The sequence below is a fragment of the Protopterus annectens genome, chromosome 11.part0 (assembly GCF_019279795.1).
Source record: "Protopterus annectens isolate FY-2018-M chromosome 11.part0, PAN1.0, whole genome shotgun sequence".
NCBI classification, from domain to species: domain Eukaryota; kingdom Metazoa; phylum Chordata; order Ceratodontiformes; family Protopteridae; genus Protopterus; species Protopterus annectens.
This window is the reverse complement of record NC_056745.1, coordinates 675,832,350-675,850,338: the sequence shown is the minus strand read 5'-3', so window position 1 is coordinate 675,850,338 and position 17,989 is coordinate 675,832,350. Positions and strand designations below refer to the sequence as shown.

General features: G+C 44.7%; 1 protein-coding gene across 1 annotated transcript in view; it reads left to right on the top strand.

Moving 5' to 3' along the window:
• LRP6 (LDL receptor related protein 6) overlaps nt 1–17,989 on the top strand; it is a 2,645,333-nt gene that overhangs the window by 878,841 nt on the left and 1,748,503 nt on the right. Inside the window, exon 9 of the mRNA XM_044088131.1 lies at nt 7,949–8,238. Within this exon, the coding sequence (XP_043944066.1) occupies nt 7,949–8,238 (290 nt within the window). The remainder of the gene's footprint in view (nt 1–7,948; nt 8,239–17,989) is intronic.

Here is a 17,989-nt window from a genome sequence, read left to right as displayed (position 1 = left end):
AAAAAAGGACCCCAATGCCCAAACCACAGACGCCCAGACCTTGGATGGGGGTGCACATGGAGGGCAGATGTATTCAAGGACAATGGTCTCCAAAGGAAACACATCTGCATATCAACCAAAAGAAATGCTGGCAGTAATGCATGCCATCGAGGCCTTTCGACAACAACTTCAGCAAGGCCACCTGCTAATACGGACAGACAACACCACTGTGATGTGGTACATAAACAAGCAGGGGGGCACCCATTCTTACCCCCTTTGCAGACTGACGATGAATCTTTGGGAAAATCACTGAGCCTAAACATACAGTTGCAATCCCAGTTTGTTCCAGGCAAAGACAATGTGCTGGCGGACAACCTAAGCAGGAATTTCCTGGACCCCCACGAGTGGAGGTTACATCCAGAAATCTTCATACAACTCACCTCGACATGGGGCAGGCCAGAAGTAGACCTATTTGCCTCCCACCTCAATCATCATCTACAAAAGTTCTGTTCAAGGACATATCATCCACAAGCATGGAAAATAGATGCTCTCTCATTCAACTGGAACTTCCTAAAAATCTATGCATTCCCACCTCTGCCACTGATGACCACAGTATTACTAAAGATCAAAGCAGAGAAGCCCAAGGGGATCCTAATAGCTCCAGACTGGCCAAGACAACACTGGTACCCACTACTACGGAGCATATGTCACAACAAAAAGTGGGCCCTTCCCCAATGGCCCCAACTTTTGACTCGAAACAACTTCAAGACAGTACATCCCAACATTCAGACGCTGCAGCTAACAGCTTGGGAGATCCCATGAATAACCTCAATCTATCTCTCTCTAAGGAAGTTCAGCGGATACTAACAGAAGCCCGAAGACCATCCACCAGAAAGGTTTACTCAGCAAAATGGAAGAGATTCAGCATTTGGAATACCAGCAAGGGTCATGATGCATCATTATTGAACATCCCACTCATTCTGGAATATTTGGCAGATATGCTACAGAATGGACTCTCATATTCTTCCATAAAAATACATGCTTCAGCTATTTCAGCTAGATACAACACTGATCCACCTGTGTTTTCACATCCTTTAAGGCAATTCCTTATGGGAATCAAGAATATAAAGCCACCAAGAAAGGCTCCAGTACCAGCTTGGGACCTCAACTTTGTCCTAAAGAAACTGACTCTACCCCCCCCTTTGAGCCAGCAGCTTCTGTGGACTTACAATTTCTCTCATGGAAGACAGCTTTCCTGTTGGCAATTACCTCAGCAAGAAGGGTTTCGGAATTACAGGCCCTAATGGCAATACCACCGTTCATAACCTTTCACAGAGACAGGGTCTCCTTACGAACCAACCCTACCTTTCTGCCAAAAGTGGTATCTAGGGTTTCTTTAAATCAAGCAATTCACCTGCCTACTTTCTTTCCCAATCCTGAGAACAAAGGGGAAAGACTGTTGCATACCTTGGACATTCACAGACAACTTCGCTACTACCTGGACAGAACCAAGACCAGTAGGAAGTCTGATCAGCTTTTTGTAGCTTACGCCCCTGCAGTACAAGGAAAAGCGATTTCCAAACAGACTATTTCAAAATGGATTGGGCATTGCATCAGATTCTGTTATTCCTTCCATGGAAAGAGTGTACCAGCCAATGTCAGACCACACTCCACCAGAGCTACAGCCACCTCTACAGCATTCTTAAGAGGGGTGCCTACAAAAGACATTCTAGAAGCTGCTACATGGAGCTCCGTGCATACATTCTCCAAACACTACAACCTCCCTTTATATTCCAGATCCAGAGCAGGCTTTCCTTCGGCAGTCCTGCAGGGATTGATAGCTGCACCATCCTTTTCTTAGAGCATACCACCTCCCCCAGCTAAGCTATGGTATTCAACCCATATGTTATGACTGCAGTTGCATTCTTGAAGGACATAGTACAGTTTTGTACCTACCATAAATGTAGATGTCTGATAGATATGCAACTGCAGTCGGCCTTTCCCTCCCTCCTTCCCCTCTATGCCTTGGGTCCACTCCTATCCCTATTATCCTTAGCTGGGGATATTTGTTATGGTGTATCTGTTTATTGCTTATTTATTGTCTGGAAACCTATTTTTGTCTTCCAATTTGATTACAGCCTTCATTGGAGGGCACCTGGCATCTGGGGCAAGAAACACTGAAGAAGATGGCGTCTGCTGATGCTTATATACTCCAGCCGCTCTGACGTCGGAGAGAAATGCGACATCAGCCGACGTCGGACCCAGACTTTGGAATCCGGCCGACCGAGGGCTGCCCTGAGGCAGGACAACCCATATGTTATGACTGCAGTTGCATATCTATCGGACATCTACATTTATGGTAGGTACAAAACTGTACTTTTCCCTCCCTCCTTCCCCTCTTGGGACAGGCCTTTTGGCTAACACTTTCTCATACAACCTGATTGGGGTATTCATTTATGGTGCATTTGCTTGCAACTACTGTATGTTGATTATATGGCATTGCTTTATTACACAAATTTATGTATTACCTTCCTTCTGGGGGCACCTGACATCTGGGGCAAGAAAAACTGAAGAAAATGGCATCGGCTGGTTCTTTTATACCCTGTCACACTGGCGTCAGGGAAGAAGCGGCGACAACCGCCAGACCTAGACTTTGGAATTCGGCCGACCGAGGACCCGCCTGACGGCAGGAGAACCCATCTGTTATGACTGCAGCTGTATTAGCACTCTAACATCTACATTTATGGTAGGTACAAAACTGTGCTTTTCCTATCTTTCATGAAGTAGTGTAGCCCAGATGCAGATTTGCTATATCCAGGATTCAGCTTCTGAGCGGTGATGTTTAATTTTTTTTTCCCTTAGATCTGCTAGTTCTCTGCTCTCTTGCACTTTTATTAGGTTATTAGTCTAGCACTTTGAACTATTCCTGGTGCCAGAAAGTCTGCTCTTCAACTTTTCCTTAGAACTAGCTGGTTTCTCTGTAGTAGCACTAAAATCTGAATCCCTGTGACTAGCACTTGCTCTAAAACCTGCTGGAAAGCACTAGGACGCCTTAAACTGATACAAGCACTCAATTCTCCTTGTATATAAGGAGAAATTAATCGTAGGCACTAAACTGCCTATAATTGCAAAGTACCTTCCCAAGGTAAGGGAAAACAGCTCTTGTACTTTAGAAAAGAAACACCGAACCAGGCATGTCCAAGGGTCAGCTATTTGTGATTTCTCCTGTCCACCTGGTGAATCTGGGCATACTGGGGCAATGCAGCAATTGCCTCATGTACACAGACAGCCCTCTCTTCCTACCACCCAACACTACAACCTGTGAGAGATGCACTTAGATAGCTAAAATGGAAGCAAAGCTCTCTCCACCCAAGATTGTGATAGACAGTCAAGGAGAAGGCTAACACCTGTACTATACCTCAAGCAACACATAGCCTTTCAAAACTCACGCCACCAACATCCACACATAGTAACACTAAACCCACTTATGCAGAGGCCCTTAACATTAACCTGCTCAAGCAACAAGGACCTTCGAGGCTGAAATGCAAAACCGCAAACACCAATCACAACTCAGGTGACACATAGCTCAAAACACCAGTGTGCCACCAAATGGCCCCTATGGCAAGTCAACATACCCAACATTTTAGTCATAGGTGACTTTATAGTCAGGCACACTGATGTCCCAATCACCAGACTGAACAAGGAGAACATTACTGTCTGCTGCCCCGTCCGGTGCCAGGATCCACCACATAACGCATGCACTCAAGTCAGTCCACAACAAGTACAAATACTACTCTGTCATTGTCCATGTTGGAGTGAATAACTTGAGACGTACCTCCCGGGGACTACATGAAGAGAGACATGGAAGAGCTCTCGTATCATGTGGCCCAGGCAAGTATGATCCTAGCCCTGAGCAGCATCCTGCCTTCGCCCAGAATGATACCACAGTATAAGGACAATATGGTTGACTTCAACAATTGGCTAAGTTTCTGGTGTCATTCAAAGGGAATCCAGTATGTCTGCCTGGGGCAACATGATCAACAAACCACAATGCTTTGCCAGATATGGTCTGCACCTGTGGCCCCTGGGATTCAGGTTACTTGTTAAGGCTCTTGCCACCCCAATAGTGTCATTTTTAGGCAAGGCTCAAAGGAGAAAACCACCACCGTAACAGATATAAGCATGCAAAATATGAAGGTAATGCTACTCAGTGCTAGAAGTCTAAACCTCGAAAATACACTCTCTCGAGGCACTCCTAAAAATGGAGAACATCGATATTTGTGCAGTAACTGTGACCTAGTTCAAGGGTCCAGAGAGCACCCCAGCAATACCAGGCTACAACTCTTGCCACACTTTTCGGCCACCAAACTAGGACCGAAGCAATAAAGGTGGATGAGTGTCCATATTCACCAAGGATATTCACACCTCCAGGCTAGTTGCCCAACTCAGTGCATCTGAAATTCTACATGTGCAACTAACACTAGATAAGACTGCAGTCCAAACCAAGATTCTCACTGCACCTTTCTAAAGATACCAGAAAATATTAAGATACAACCAAACACACTAATACTGCGTGATTTCATCTACCCTGCCTTTAATTGGGAAAACTACTCTGGTACCAACACGTTTGCCCAATGGTTCTTGGATCTCATAAATTCCAATGCCCTGGATCAACTAATCCATAGTCCCACCAGGGATCAAATATCCTAGACGTAGTCATTACCAACATGGGAGATTGATGCTCCACAGCAGTGGTCACCTCCTCGTTGATCAGTTCTGACCATAAGCTAATCACCCTTGACGTCCACATCACACCCCCACCCCCCAGTAGGGAAACCTCCATAAAAAAACTTCTCCAAAGCCAACCATGCTACTCAAGTCAGAAGTGACAAATTTCATGACACCCATGCAGACAGGAACTGAAGGTTCGACTGCTGAATCCTACTCTAAGGCACTGTACGAGCACATCCACTCGTGCATGAATCATGCCATTCCAAACAGAACCAAGACGGTCTCCTCCAAAAAAGAGGAACCCAATCTGGTAGTCCCCTGCCATAAACTATACAACAGAAGGAAAAAACTGTTGCAGAAAAGAGGAAAATCCCAGGATGCAAAAAACTCCCTTACCATCCTCAGTAAGAAGATGAGATCCCTCATAAAATCCTCCAAAGCTAGTTACAAAAATAAAATTGCCAAAGATTTCAAGGACAACCACAAGGCATTCTATAGTTATGTCAAGAATCTAAATGACAGTGCTCAGATCTGCTCTGATCTACGACAGAATAGCATTAAATTTACTGATCCCAAGGCTATTGGCAGTATCCTGCAGATTGATTCAGTGCCAACTTCACCCACCTCTCACTCCCTAAAGGGCCCATCTCAATACCAAAAGATTGCCAAATTCCGGTAGTCATGGCCACACAGGTAAAAAATGCACTCTCCAAAGCTAAGAGTACAGCATCCATGGGACCAGGCGACATCCTGGGCTGTGTACTACATGAACTACAAAATGAACTGGCACCTCACCTAAGTGTCATGTTTAATCATAGCCTCACCTCAGGCTTCGTGGCCCAATGAGTGGCGCACAGCTGCAGTTATCCCACTCCACAAGGGGGATACCACCTTGTATCCCAGGAACTATCGTCCCATCAGTTTGATGAGCCTGATTTGCAAAGCCATGGAATGCATTGTCATGGAACTTATAAACAAAGACATTGGCAACCTTCAAACAATGGACCCCACCAGGTTTGGTTTTGTAAAGGGCTGATCTGGTATCCTGAACTTGATTTACTTCTTCGAATCAGTCTCCAGAGCTGTGGACGAGGGTAAGGCAGTCCACACAGCCTATCTGGACCTATCCAAGGCCTTTGACACCATTCCCCACTCTGGCGTCATAGATAAACTTACTAAGCTTGGTATTAATCCCTATGTCATTTGATGGGTTGTCAACTGGCTTACTGACAGAAGCCACACTGTAAAAGTAGCTGGTTCAAAATCCAGCTCCAGACAAGTGACAAGTGGAGTACCTCAGGGTTCAGTCCTGGGACTGCTCTTGTTTGGCATCTACGTCTCTGAAGTACAGGCCAGCACTAATGAACTCTGGCTAACAAAGTTCACAGATGACTGCAAACTGGGAGCCATTATTGAATCGCCAAATTATGTGGATATTCTACAAAAGGGCCTTACAGAAACAGATGCTTGGTGTTAGAGCCATGGGCTCATGCTCAATGCCAAGAAATATATAGTTATCCCCTTTGGGAAAAAACATGTACCCATGAATTACCACACAAGTGGCAGTACACTCAACACTGAAAGTGTGATAAGGGACTTAGGGACACAGGTGGACAGTGGTCTCACCTTCGATAACCACATAGCCACAACAGTCAGGAAATCCTATGTGGCACACTTCATCACCAAGGGCTTTTCAACCAGAAAAAAGATGGTCATTGTCCCACTGTACTCATCCCTCATTAGACCCATTATAGAGTACAACGCCCCATTTGATATGTACCTCACAAGATAGCTGCAACAACTGGAAAGGCCACAAATACCTCACTAAAAGAATCACAGGCCTAAAACGTGTGCTATGCTGATCATCTAAAAAAAAAAAAACTCCAGCTATACTCTGTCGTGTATCTCCTACTCAGAGGCGATCTCTGCTAAACATACAAGGCCATGTCAAACCCAGTGCTGTTGGACATGCTACACTTAAAGAAATCCCAGTCCCTCAGAGCCACACGCTCCAGGGATCTAAACCTGGTCACCACAATGAACAAAACATGCAGGAGGGATAGGTTCCTGACCCAGCGACTCCCAATACTGTGGAATAGACATCCCATACATGTCAAGCTGAGTGCCTCTTCGGCTGTCTTCAAAAGGAACCTTGACTATTGGATTGGAGATAGGAAATTCACCCTGGGGATCACTTCAGTCGCCCTGCTAGACAGTGGACCAGGGAAGTAAATATTCTGGGAAAAAATAGCCGTTGAATTGTTATGGCTAGGGTTTTATAGGCCCTAGGACCAATAGCCTAGTACCAACCTATGAGTTGTCATAAACATATGTAAACTGCCAGCAGTCAGTAACTGAATAAGGACAATAACCATTGTAACAGAAGCATAGTAACTGTGGTTAACTTAGAAGCAATGTGGGGCATGCATGCTGTTAAGTTAATTATACCATCGCAGTGCAAATTTCAGGTTTAAGTTCTCATTTATACCAGGAGCAGTCTCCGCCCGTAGACTTTACACTGCTCATTTGAAAATCGGTACAAATTTTTACTAATCTCTAATATTTGTATGCCTGATAAACCTCTTGGTATTTTTACATGTGGAGCCCATGTGTCTGCTGTCAATATGTTTAAATAGGAACTTTTTTCTTGAGCATTGCAACTACACTATCACTTTTCCAAATATTTTAGTTGTCACATTAGCAATCTTATATATGCAATGATTTGCGAAAATTGTTCTTCATTTTACATAGGCAAGACTAACCGCAAACTCCTAGATAGAGTAAAAAAACATTGTAGGGCCATTCACACTAAAGATAAAGCTAATGCATTAGGGAAACGGTGATCTTTGCTTTATCTTCACTAAATTTAAGTTTTTTTGTCTTAGAGCAAGTTGATGGTTTTGGTGGAGACTATAACACATTTAGACAAAAAGGAACTCAAGTGGCATAGGGGCAGTCTGCTCCTGGTGTAAATGGGTAAGTAATTGTAAAGTAGTGATGTAATTGCCAACTGTTGAATTAACAGTTTGGCAGAAAACTGTATCATTAGTTTTTTTACCTCAAAGATCTGGAGGTATGGTAATGTTTGCTTTGTTCATAAACTAAGTATGGACCCACTGTATAATGTTGTAGTTTTACTTGTACAAATACATTAGATTTGTAGAATTTTTTGTAATGGTGGTAGTAGTAGTAGTAGTAGTACAGCTGGGAAACACTTGGATCATTCTTCTGTTTTTAGGTACAAACCCTTGTAGTAACAACAATGGAGGATGCAGTCATCTCTGTTTGTACAGACCACAGGGTCTTAGATGTGCTTGCCCTATTGGTTTGGAGCTAATCAGTGACATGAAGACCTGCATTGTTCCAGAAGCATTCCTTCTTTTCTCAAGAAGAACTGATATCAGGCGGATTTCTTTAGAAACCAACAACAACAACGTGGCAATTCCACTTACAGGTGTCAAAGAGGCTTCTGCACTGGATTTTGATGTTACTGATAACCGAATCTATTGGACAGATGTTAGCTTGAAAGTGAGTAAAGCTTTTACTTGCGTATGTACTCTACAATGTGTGTGTCTGTTGCATTGAATAAAAGCTAAGTAAACAAGGAGACAAACTCTTGCATTCATTTATAGGATGGACTCCAAAGCCATATTAGAAGCAGCTACTTAGTTTTCTGTCTACACTTTCACTAAACACTACAAACTAGGTATTATAGGCTCATAGGTTGGTACTAGGCCATCGGCCCTAGAGCCTATACAAGCCTAGCCATAACAATTACCTGGCTATTTCTTCCCACACTATTTACTTCCCTGGACCCCTGTCTAGCAGGGCGACTGATGTGATCCGCGAGGTGAATTTCCTTTCTCCCATTCAGTCATCAAGGTTCCTCTTGAAGGGGGCCAAAAAGGCGCTCTGCTTGACATGTATGGGCAGTCTATTCCAGAGTCTGGGTAGTCTCTGGGTCAAGAACGTATCCCTCCAGCATGTTTTGTTTATTGTGATGACAAGGTTTAGATCCCTGGAGCGTGTTGCTGTGAGGGATTGGGATTTCTTTGTGTATCATGTCGAACAGCTCTGTGTTTGACATGGCCTTGTATGTTAAGCAGAGATCGCTTCTGAGTAGGAGATATGCGACAGAGTATAGCTGGAGTTTTTTAAGGTGGTCAGTGTAGGGCATCTGCTTTAGGCCTTTGATTCTTTTAGTGAGGTATTTCTGCAGCCTTTCCAGTTGTTGCAGATGTCTTGAGAGGTACATACCAAATGGGGCATCGAATTATATAATGGGTATAATGAGGGATGAGTACAGTGGGACAATGACCTCCTTTTTCCTAGATGAAAAGCCCTTAGTGATGAGGTGTGCCACATAGAAGGATTTCCTAACTGTTGTGGCAATGTGGTTATTGAAGGTGAGACCACTGTCCACCTGTGCCCTTAAGTCTCATCATAGTTTAGGTGTTTAGTGTACTGCCACCTATGTGGTAATTCATGGGTACATGTTTTTTTCCCCAAAGGGGATAACTATACATTTCTTGGCATTGAGCTTGAACCCATGGTTCTGGCACCAAGCATCTGTTTCTGTAAGGCTTTTTTGTAGAGTATCCACATCATTTGGGGACTGTGGTGGTGGTGCTGCGGTAGCATTGTCACCTCACAGTAAGACGTTGTCCTGTTCGATTCTCAGCTAGAGTGTATTCTGTGTGGAGACATGTGTGAATGGGTGTACCTTCGTTGAAGGTTGTGAGTCAGGGCTGGCAACTCGGCACGTAAAAATATACTGCCAATCATTAGCAGACCGGAGTTCCGCTGTGGCGACCCCTAACCGGGAAAAGCCGAAAGACACAACAACAACATCCACATCATTTGGGGATTCAGTAATGGCTCCCAGATGTTCATCGTGCATACAGCTGCAGTCATAACAGATGGGTTATCCTGCCGTCAGGCGGGTCCTCGGTCGTCCGAATTCCAAAGTCTAGGTCTGGCGTCTGTTGTAGTCGCTTCTTCCCTGACGTCAGTTTTGCAGGGCTATAAAAGAGCCAGCCGACGCCATCTTCTTCAGTCTTTCTTGCCGCGCGGTGCCGAATCCAGAAGCAGTTCGCAAGTGCCAGTCGGCCAGCTCCTGAGATTTACGAAAATATTTCAGCCGAAGTCTTCATTAAAGCGAAGTACCCCATTGGGGAAACTTTTCTTGCCTCAGACCGATGTCAGACAAAGTTAATAATTGCATTTCATGTGGGAAGCAAATACCGCATAAGGATTTCCACTCTTTCTGTATTCCTTGCTTAGGCCCAGACCATGACATTTTGGCCTGCCGTTTTTGTGCTAGATTCAACAAACTCACTTTAAGCGTCGGGCGGAGTTCGCCCATCACTATTTTGGTAAAAAATTTAATTACGTTATGTCATCGGATACTCTGACTCCAGTTTTGGGTAAAAGACGCAAGGATAAGGACCGACATACGAGGTCCACGACTTCTACTTGACACCACGGTAAGGCCGACTACCGGTTCTCAGCGAGGTGCCTACGCAGCCCCTGACTACCGATGACACTTCATTACCGGTGTCTTCTGTGCCCGAGGTCGCAGGCTCCTCGGCCCCCACTCTGACTACAGATACCGACGCCACTTTTGGCGGGGAAACCCAGAGTTTAGACAGGCCTGCCATTTCTCAAGGTGTATTCAGGCCTTCCTCCTTCTCTATTAAGGCTTTCACAAAATCTAAAGCAGCCATGAAAACTAAAAAACAAGGACCACAGACCCCCTCTCAAGGCCCCATGCCTAAAAAACAGATGCCCAAAATGGCTGAGGAGTTGATTACTCTTATCAGGGGTTCTCAACCCCCCTCAGACAAAAGGCCCAGATTAGAGGAAGACTACCCTTCCTCAGATCAAGCCTCTATTACCTCTGAACATTCTGAGGGCCAGGAATATACATATTCTCCTTTTGAAGACTCTGATGCAGAGGAGTCTATTCCCTCGGTCTCCCCCCCTGAAGACTACTCTTTTGGGGGAAACCCTACATACTTTGAGGGAACACTTTCACTGGGAAGGCCAAGATTACTCAGATTCCAAGAAAAGGCTCAGGGATTTTCTCTTGCTCCCCCAGCCTCTGGCTATCCCTCCTGTCTTAGTTATATTAGATGATGTGTACAAAGAAGCCAGCCTCAACCCAGATTCTTTACCTCGGGCTCCTGTTAAACCTGACTGGTATTATCGGGTTCCAGATTCACACCAGTTCCTATACAAAAGCCATACTGCTGACCCAGAAACTATTTCACAGGGTCCCAAGGGAATTGAGGCCTCTACTGCTAAAAACCCATTACCTTCCGAGAGAGATTCCAGAGCTTTAGAAAGGTGGGGGGAAAAGGTGTATACCTCGGCCACTTAACCATGAGGGCTTTAAACTGTCAGTTCCATATGTTAAAGTATCAACAGTTTTTATTATCTGAGTTGAAAAGCAAAATGACACAACCTGAGCAACCAGATTTAAAAGAGTTGCAGGATTTGTTGCATAGTGCAGAGCAAGTTGGTAAACATACCTTGCAATGTGGTTTTGATGCTTTAGAGGCCTCATGTAGAGCTGCTGTTACAGGGTCTGTCATACGTAGACATGCTTGGCTCAAAGAACAAGCCTTACCAGATCATGTCAAAGCTAAATTACTAGATGCACCTCTTCAAAAAGATGTATTGTTTGGTGTTAAAGCTGAGGAGGTACTAAAGAAAATGGAGGAAAAGGCAAGATCAATGCAAACAGTGAAAGATTTCCTGCAGGTACAACCTCCACGTTTCAGCAGAAACTGGCCTTCAAAAAATTGGTCCTTTCCAGCCCACGGACAGACCTCAAAGAGGCAGATATAGGCGCCTGAGAGGTAGAGGGCAATCACAAGGATCATTCAGAGCCAGGCAATGGCAAGCACCAACCCCAAGAGGTGGAGAAGATAGATCACAGTCATTCAGAAAGCAGACACAATGACTTTCCCCTTTACTACCAAGCAAAGCTTTAATGGCTGCACCTTTAGGCGGAAAACTGGCATTATTCTCAAAAAATTGGCATATTGTCACAAAAGACAAATGGATCCTGGACATTATAGACAGAGGCTACAGATTCCTCTTTCACACCCTTCCAAAAATGAGAGGCATGCCAAACCTGCCACAAAATCAAAGGGCAGAGGCACAAAAACAAATTTCAGCTCTCATGGACATGAAAGCTATTCAAGAGGTGCCTGCAAAAGAACAAGGTCAAAGGTTTTATTCCAGACTATTCCTGGTACCAAGGAAGGACAAAGATTGGAGACCTATTTTAGATCTATCCATCCTAAACACATATTTACAGGTACCAAAATTCAAGATGCTCACATTACAGCAGCTTCTTCCCATGCTGGGCAAGGAGTCTTGGCTGGTAACATTGGACCTCAAGGAGGCATACCTGCATGTCCCTATCAGACATGATTGCAGAAGATACCTCAGATTTCTTGCAGGTTCAACCCATTATCAATTTTCTGCATTGCCCTTTGGCTTATCTACTGCGCCCAGAGTGTTTACGAAATGCCTGGCATCAGTAATTGCCTTCTGCAGACTTCAAGGAATACAAATATACCCATATCTGGACGACTGCCTGATCCAAGCGGACAGCAATGACAGACTTCTGAAACATCTGGCGTTTGTAATAAGACTGTTGAACATTCTGGGATACACAGTCAACAAAAAGAAATCAAAACTAATACCCTCTCAAACAATAATTTTCCTGGGTGCCAGCTTGAATACAAACACCCAGATGGCCTACCTCACGCCAGACAAACAAGGGCAACTATCTCAATACTTCAGCAAAATGGCAACCTTCACCAGGCTGACTGCAAGGAAAGTCCTGCAGGCTCTGGGATTCATGGCATCTTGCATCCTGCTGATCCCATGTGCAAAGCTGCATATGAGGAAACTTCAATGGTACCTAAAAAACTTATGGTCTCAACACAGCCACAGTTTGGAAACAATAATACCACTCATTCCATGTCTTCAAAAGGAATTTTTGTGGTGGGCTCAAGCATGCCAAAGAAACAAAGGTCTCCCTTTCTGCATACCCCAAGCAAATCAAATCATCACAACAGACGCCTCGGACTATGCCTGGGGGGCACACATGAAAGATCAGTGCATTCAGGGAAAATGGTCCCAAAAAGAGAAGCACCTTCACATCAACCAAAAGGAAATGCTAGCAGTGCAAAATGCTATTATGGCCTTCAAAGACATACTGCATCCAGGCCAGCTATTGATGAGGACAGACAACACCACAGTGATGTGGTACATAAACAAACAGGGGGAACTCATTCATACCCCCTGTGAAGACTAGCCATGACCCTTTGGAACACATCTCTGGAATTGCAAATCCAACTTCAGGCACAATTCCTGCCAGGGAAGGAAAACACACTGGCAGACAGCCTAAGCAGAAATATGACAGATCCACACGAATGGAAGTTGCATCCTCAAGTTTTTGCAAAGATAACTCAGGCATGGGGGCAGCCAGACATAGATCTCTTTGCTACCCACAGAAATTACCAACTGAAAAAATTTTGCTCTAGGACCTATCATCCACAGGCCTGGAAAGTGGACGCACTTTCCTTCAATTGGACAACATTGACAGTCTATGCCTTTCCGCCTCTCCCTCTGCTGCCCAAAGTTCTACTAAAAGCCAGAGAGGCCGAAAATGATTCTCATTGCTCCAGACTGGCCAAGACAACACTGGTATCCACTCCTGAAGAGCCTGACGCATTCCCCACCATGGATCCTACCTCTAGTGCCTCTTCTGTTGTCCCAGCGCAACTTCAAAACTATTCACAGCCAGCTCAAAACCCTAAATCTAGCCGCATGGAGAATCCCTTGATTTCACAACAGACCCTCCTCTCCAAGGAGGTGCAGGATGTCATCTTGGAGGCCAGAAGACCTTCTACTAGAAAAGCCTACTCCGCCAAATGGAAGCGGTTTTGTGCCTGGAATCAGAAAAAGGGCCAGAATCCTTGGGTAATAAATCTACCTCAAATATTACAGTACCTAGCTGAGATGTTAAACAGTGGACTTTCCTTCACCTACATCAAAATCCATGCTTCAGCCATTTCTGCACAATACAACACAGATCCTCCTTTATTCTCCCATCCTCTCAAGACAGTTCCTCAGAGGGGTTAAGAATATAAAACCCCCTAAGAAAACCACCAGTCCCTGCTTGGGACCTCAACTTCATATTGGAAAAACTGACCCTTCCTCCATTTGAGCCAGATGCTTCAACAGAACTACAATATTTGTCATGGAAAACAGCCTTCCTTCTGGCTATCACCTCAGCACGCAGGGTTTCGGAACTACAGGCCCTCATGGCTGTGCAACCTTTCATCATTTTCCATCAGGACAGAGTTTCCTTACGAACCAACCCTATCTTTATGCCAAAGGTAGTATCCAGTGTAGCTTTGAATCAGACTATCCACTTACCTACCTTTTACCCTAACCCACAAAACAAAGGGAAAGACTACTGCATTCCTTGGACATTCACAGACAACTACGTTATTATTTGGACAGGACAAAGCCATTCAGGAAATCCGAGCAACACTTTGTGTCCTATGCTACAGGTGCTCAAGGAAAGGCTCTCTCCAAACAGACAGTCTCAAAATGGATAGCCCACTGCATACGCTTTTGTTACTCATTTCATGGAAAAGCTGTGCCATCTAGCATCAGGTCCCACTGCACAAGGGCCACAGCTACCTCTGCAGCTTTCCTCAGGGGGGTTCCTACCAAGGACATTTTGGAAGCAGCCACTTTGAGTTCAGTGCACACTTTCTCCAAACACTATCACCTTCCACTTTACTCAAAATCTAGAGCAGGATTTGCCACAGCTGTCTTGCAGGGCATCCTTGCTTCTCCTAGTTCCACTTAGTGCCTGCCACCCCTACTTAGCTTTGGGATTCTACCCATCTGTTATGACTGCAGCTGTATGCACGATGAACATAGTACAGTTTTGTACCTACCATAAATGTAGATGTTCGAGTGCTAATACAGCTGCAGTCCAGGTCCCCCCCCCCTCCATCCCCTCTTAGGACAGGCCTTATGACAAACACCTTCTCATACAACCTATTTGGGGTATTCTTTTATGGTGTATTTGCTTGCAAACTACTGTTTTTTGATTATTCTATATTGCATGATTACATAAGTTTATGTTTTGCCTTCCATCTGGGGGCACCTGACAACTGGGGCAAGAAAAACTGAAGATGGCGTCGGCTGGCTCTTTTATACCCCTGCCGCACTGCCGTCAGGGAAGAAGCGACGACAACCAACGCCGGACCTAGACTTTGGAATTCGGCCGACCGAGGACCCGCCTGACGGCAGGATAACCCATCTGTTATGACTACAGCTGTATGAGCACTCGAACATTTACATTTATGGTAGGTACAAAGCTGTACTTTTGCAGTCATCTTTGAACTTTGTTAGGGAGAGTCCCTTAGTGTTGGCCTGTACTTCAGAGAAGTAGATGCCAAACAAGAGCTGTCCCAGAACTGAATCCTGAGGTACTCCACTTGTGTAGCGCTGGATTTGGAGTCTGCTACTTTTACAGTGTGGGTTCTGTCAGTAAGCCAGTTAGCAACCCATCGAGTTACGTAGGGATTAATGCCCAGCTTAGTAAGTCTATATATGATTCCAGAGTGGGGGATGGTGTCAAAGGCCTTGGTGAGGTCCAGATAGGCTGTGTCGCCCGCCTTACCCTCATCCACAGCTCTGGAGACTGATTTGAAGAAGTCAGTCAGGTTCAGGAGACAAGATCGGCCCTTCTGTTTGAAAGTTGCCAATGCCTTTGTTTATAAGTGCCATGATCATACGTTCCATGGCCTTGCAGATCAGGCTCGTCAGACTGATGTGGCGGTAATTCCTGGGATCCAAGGTGGATCCCCCCTTCTGGAGTAGGATAACTGTAGCTGTGCGCCACTCAATGGGCACGAAGCCTGAGGTGAGGCTATGATTAAACATGACACTTAGGCGAGGTGCCAGTTCATTTTGTAGTTCACGTAATACACAGCCCAAGATGTCATCTGGTCCCATGGATGCTGTATTCTTAGCTTTGGAGAAAGTTTTTTTTTTCACCTGTGTGGCCGTTATTACCAAAATTTGGCAATCTTCTGGTATTGAGATGGGCCATTTAGGGGGTGAGAAGGGGGGTGAAGGTGACACTGAATTGATCAGCCAGGATACTGGCAATATCCTTGGGATCAGTATATTTAATGCCGTTCTGTTGTAGCTCAGAGCAGATCTGAGCATTTCCATTTAGATTCTTTACATAGTTATAGAATGCCTTGCGGTTGTCTTTGGAATCTTTGGCCATTTTATTTTCATAACTAGTGTTGGAGGATTTTATGAGGGATCTCAGCTTCTTACTGAGGTTGGTAAGGGAGTTTTTTGCATCCTGGGATTTTCCTCTTTTTCTGCAACAGTTTCTTCCCTTTGTGGTAAAGTTTGTTTATGGCAGGGGACCACCAGGTTGGCTTTCTTTTTTTGGAGAAGAGCATCTTGGTTCTATTTGGGATGGCACGATTCATGCCTGAGTGGATGTTCTCGTAACAGTGCCGTAGTGCAGGATTCAGCAGTCGAACTTTCAGTTCCCGTCTGCATGGGTGTCATGGAGTTTGTCACTTTGACTTGAGTAGTATGAAGTTGGCTTTGGAGAAGTTTTTTATGGAGGTTTCCTTACTGGGGGGTAAGGGTGGGATGTGGATGTTAAGGGCGATTAGTTTATGGTCAGACCTGACCAACGAGTGGGTTGACCATAGGTGTGGCGCATCAATTTCCCATGTTGGTAATGACCAGGTCTAGGATATTTGAGCTCCTGGTGGGACTATGGATTAGTTGATCCATGGCGCTGGAATTTATGAATTCCAAGAACCATTGGGCAAAGGTGTTGTTTTCCCAGTTAATGGCAAGGTAGTTGAAATCACCCAGTATTAGGGTGTTTGTTTGTATCTTAATATTTTCCAGTATGTTTATAAAGGTGTAGTGAAAATCTTGGGGCATGGTGGGGGATCTGTAGCAAGCTACAGCTTGGATTGCAGTCTTACCTAGTGTTAGTTGTACCTGGAGAATTTCAGATGCTTTGTGTCCGCCAAGGACGGTCCCAAGCCCGTCTGAAAAAGGAGGAGGGTTGGGCTTAGGGTTAGCAACTGCATCCCGTTAAAAAAACAAATTGCTACAGAAACACCAACTACAGGAAACACAGACAATCTTGTCTTGGAAGAGGAGAGTTCTTCAAATGGAAGATTTATGATGTTTTGTGGCCAAAGCTGAAGGGACGCCACAAAGCAGAGTACCCTTCTCTCTACCAGGAAAATAAACATTGGCACATGGAATGTCAGGACCATGTATGAGCTAAGCAAGGCAGCCCAAGTGGCAGCAGAAATGAGAAATAACAACTTGAGTTTGTTGGGAATCAGCGAGACAAGATGGACAGGGGCTGGTCAGTGTCGATTATCTACAGGAGAGTTGTTGCTTTATTTGGGACATGAGGACAGTGAAGCACTTCACTCCTAAGGGGTTGGTCTTATGTTGGCCAAACAGGCCCAGAGAGCCCTGATTGGATGGGAAGCACATGGCCCTAGGATCATCACAGCTTCATTCCGTACAAAGAAGAAGAAAATTGTAATGAATGTGGTCCAGTGCTACGCACCAACTAATGACAGTGAAGAGGAAGATAAAGATCAGTTTTATGAAAGACTGCAGCAGATCCTCGAGACCTACCCAGACAAAGACCTTACTGTCCTTATGGGTGATATAAATGCCAAGGTCGGATCCAGTAACATAGGATATGAGCAAATCATGGGTACACATGCTCTGGGAACAATCAACGAGAATGGTGAAAGGTTTGTTGATCTATGTGCTCTCAACAATTTGGTCATTGGAGGCAGCATTTTTCCCCATAAACGGATACACAAAAATATATGCGTCTCCCCTGACTATACAACAGAAAACCAGATAGATCACATATGCATCTGTAGAAAGTTTAGAAGAACATTACAAGATGTCAGAGTGAAAAGAGGGGCAGATGTAGCATCTGACCATCACTTGCTGGTGGCTAGACTGAAGCTAAAGCTTAAAAGAACCCAGGTTCAAGAGTCATCTAGGAGAATCAAATACAATGTTCATCTATTGAAAGATTCTCAGACAAAAGAACAGTTCAACATTGCACTGAAGAACAAATTTGAAGTGCTACAAGAACTGGTTGAGGAGGGTGGAGTAAACAGTTCATGGCAGAATGTGAAAAAGGCTATAG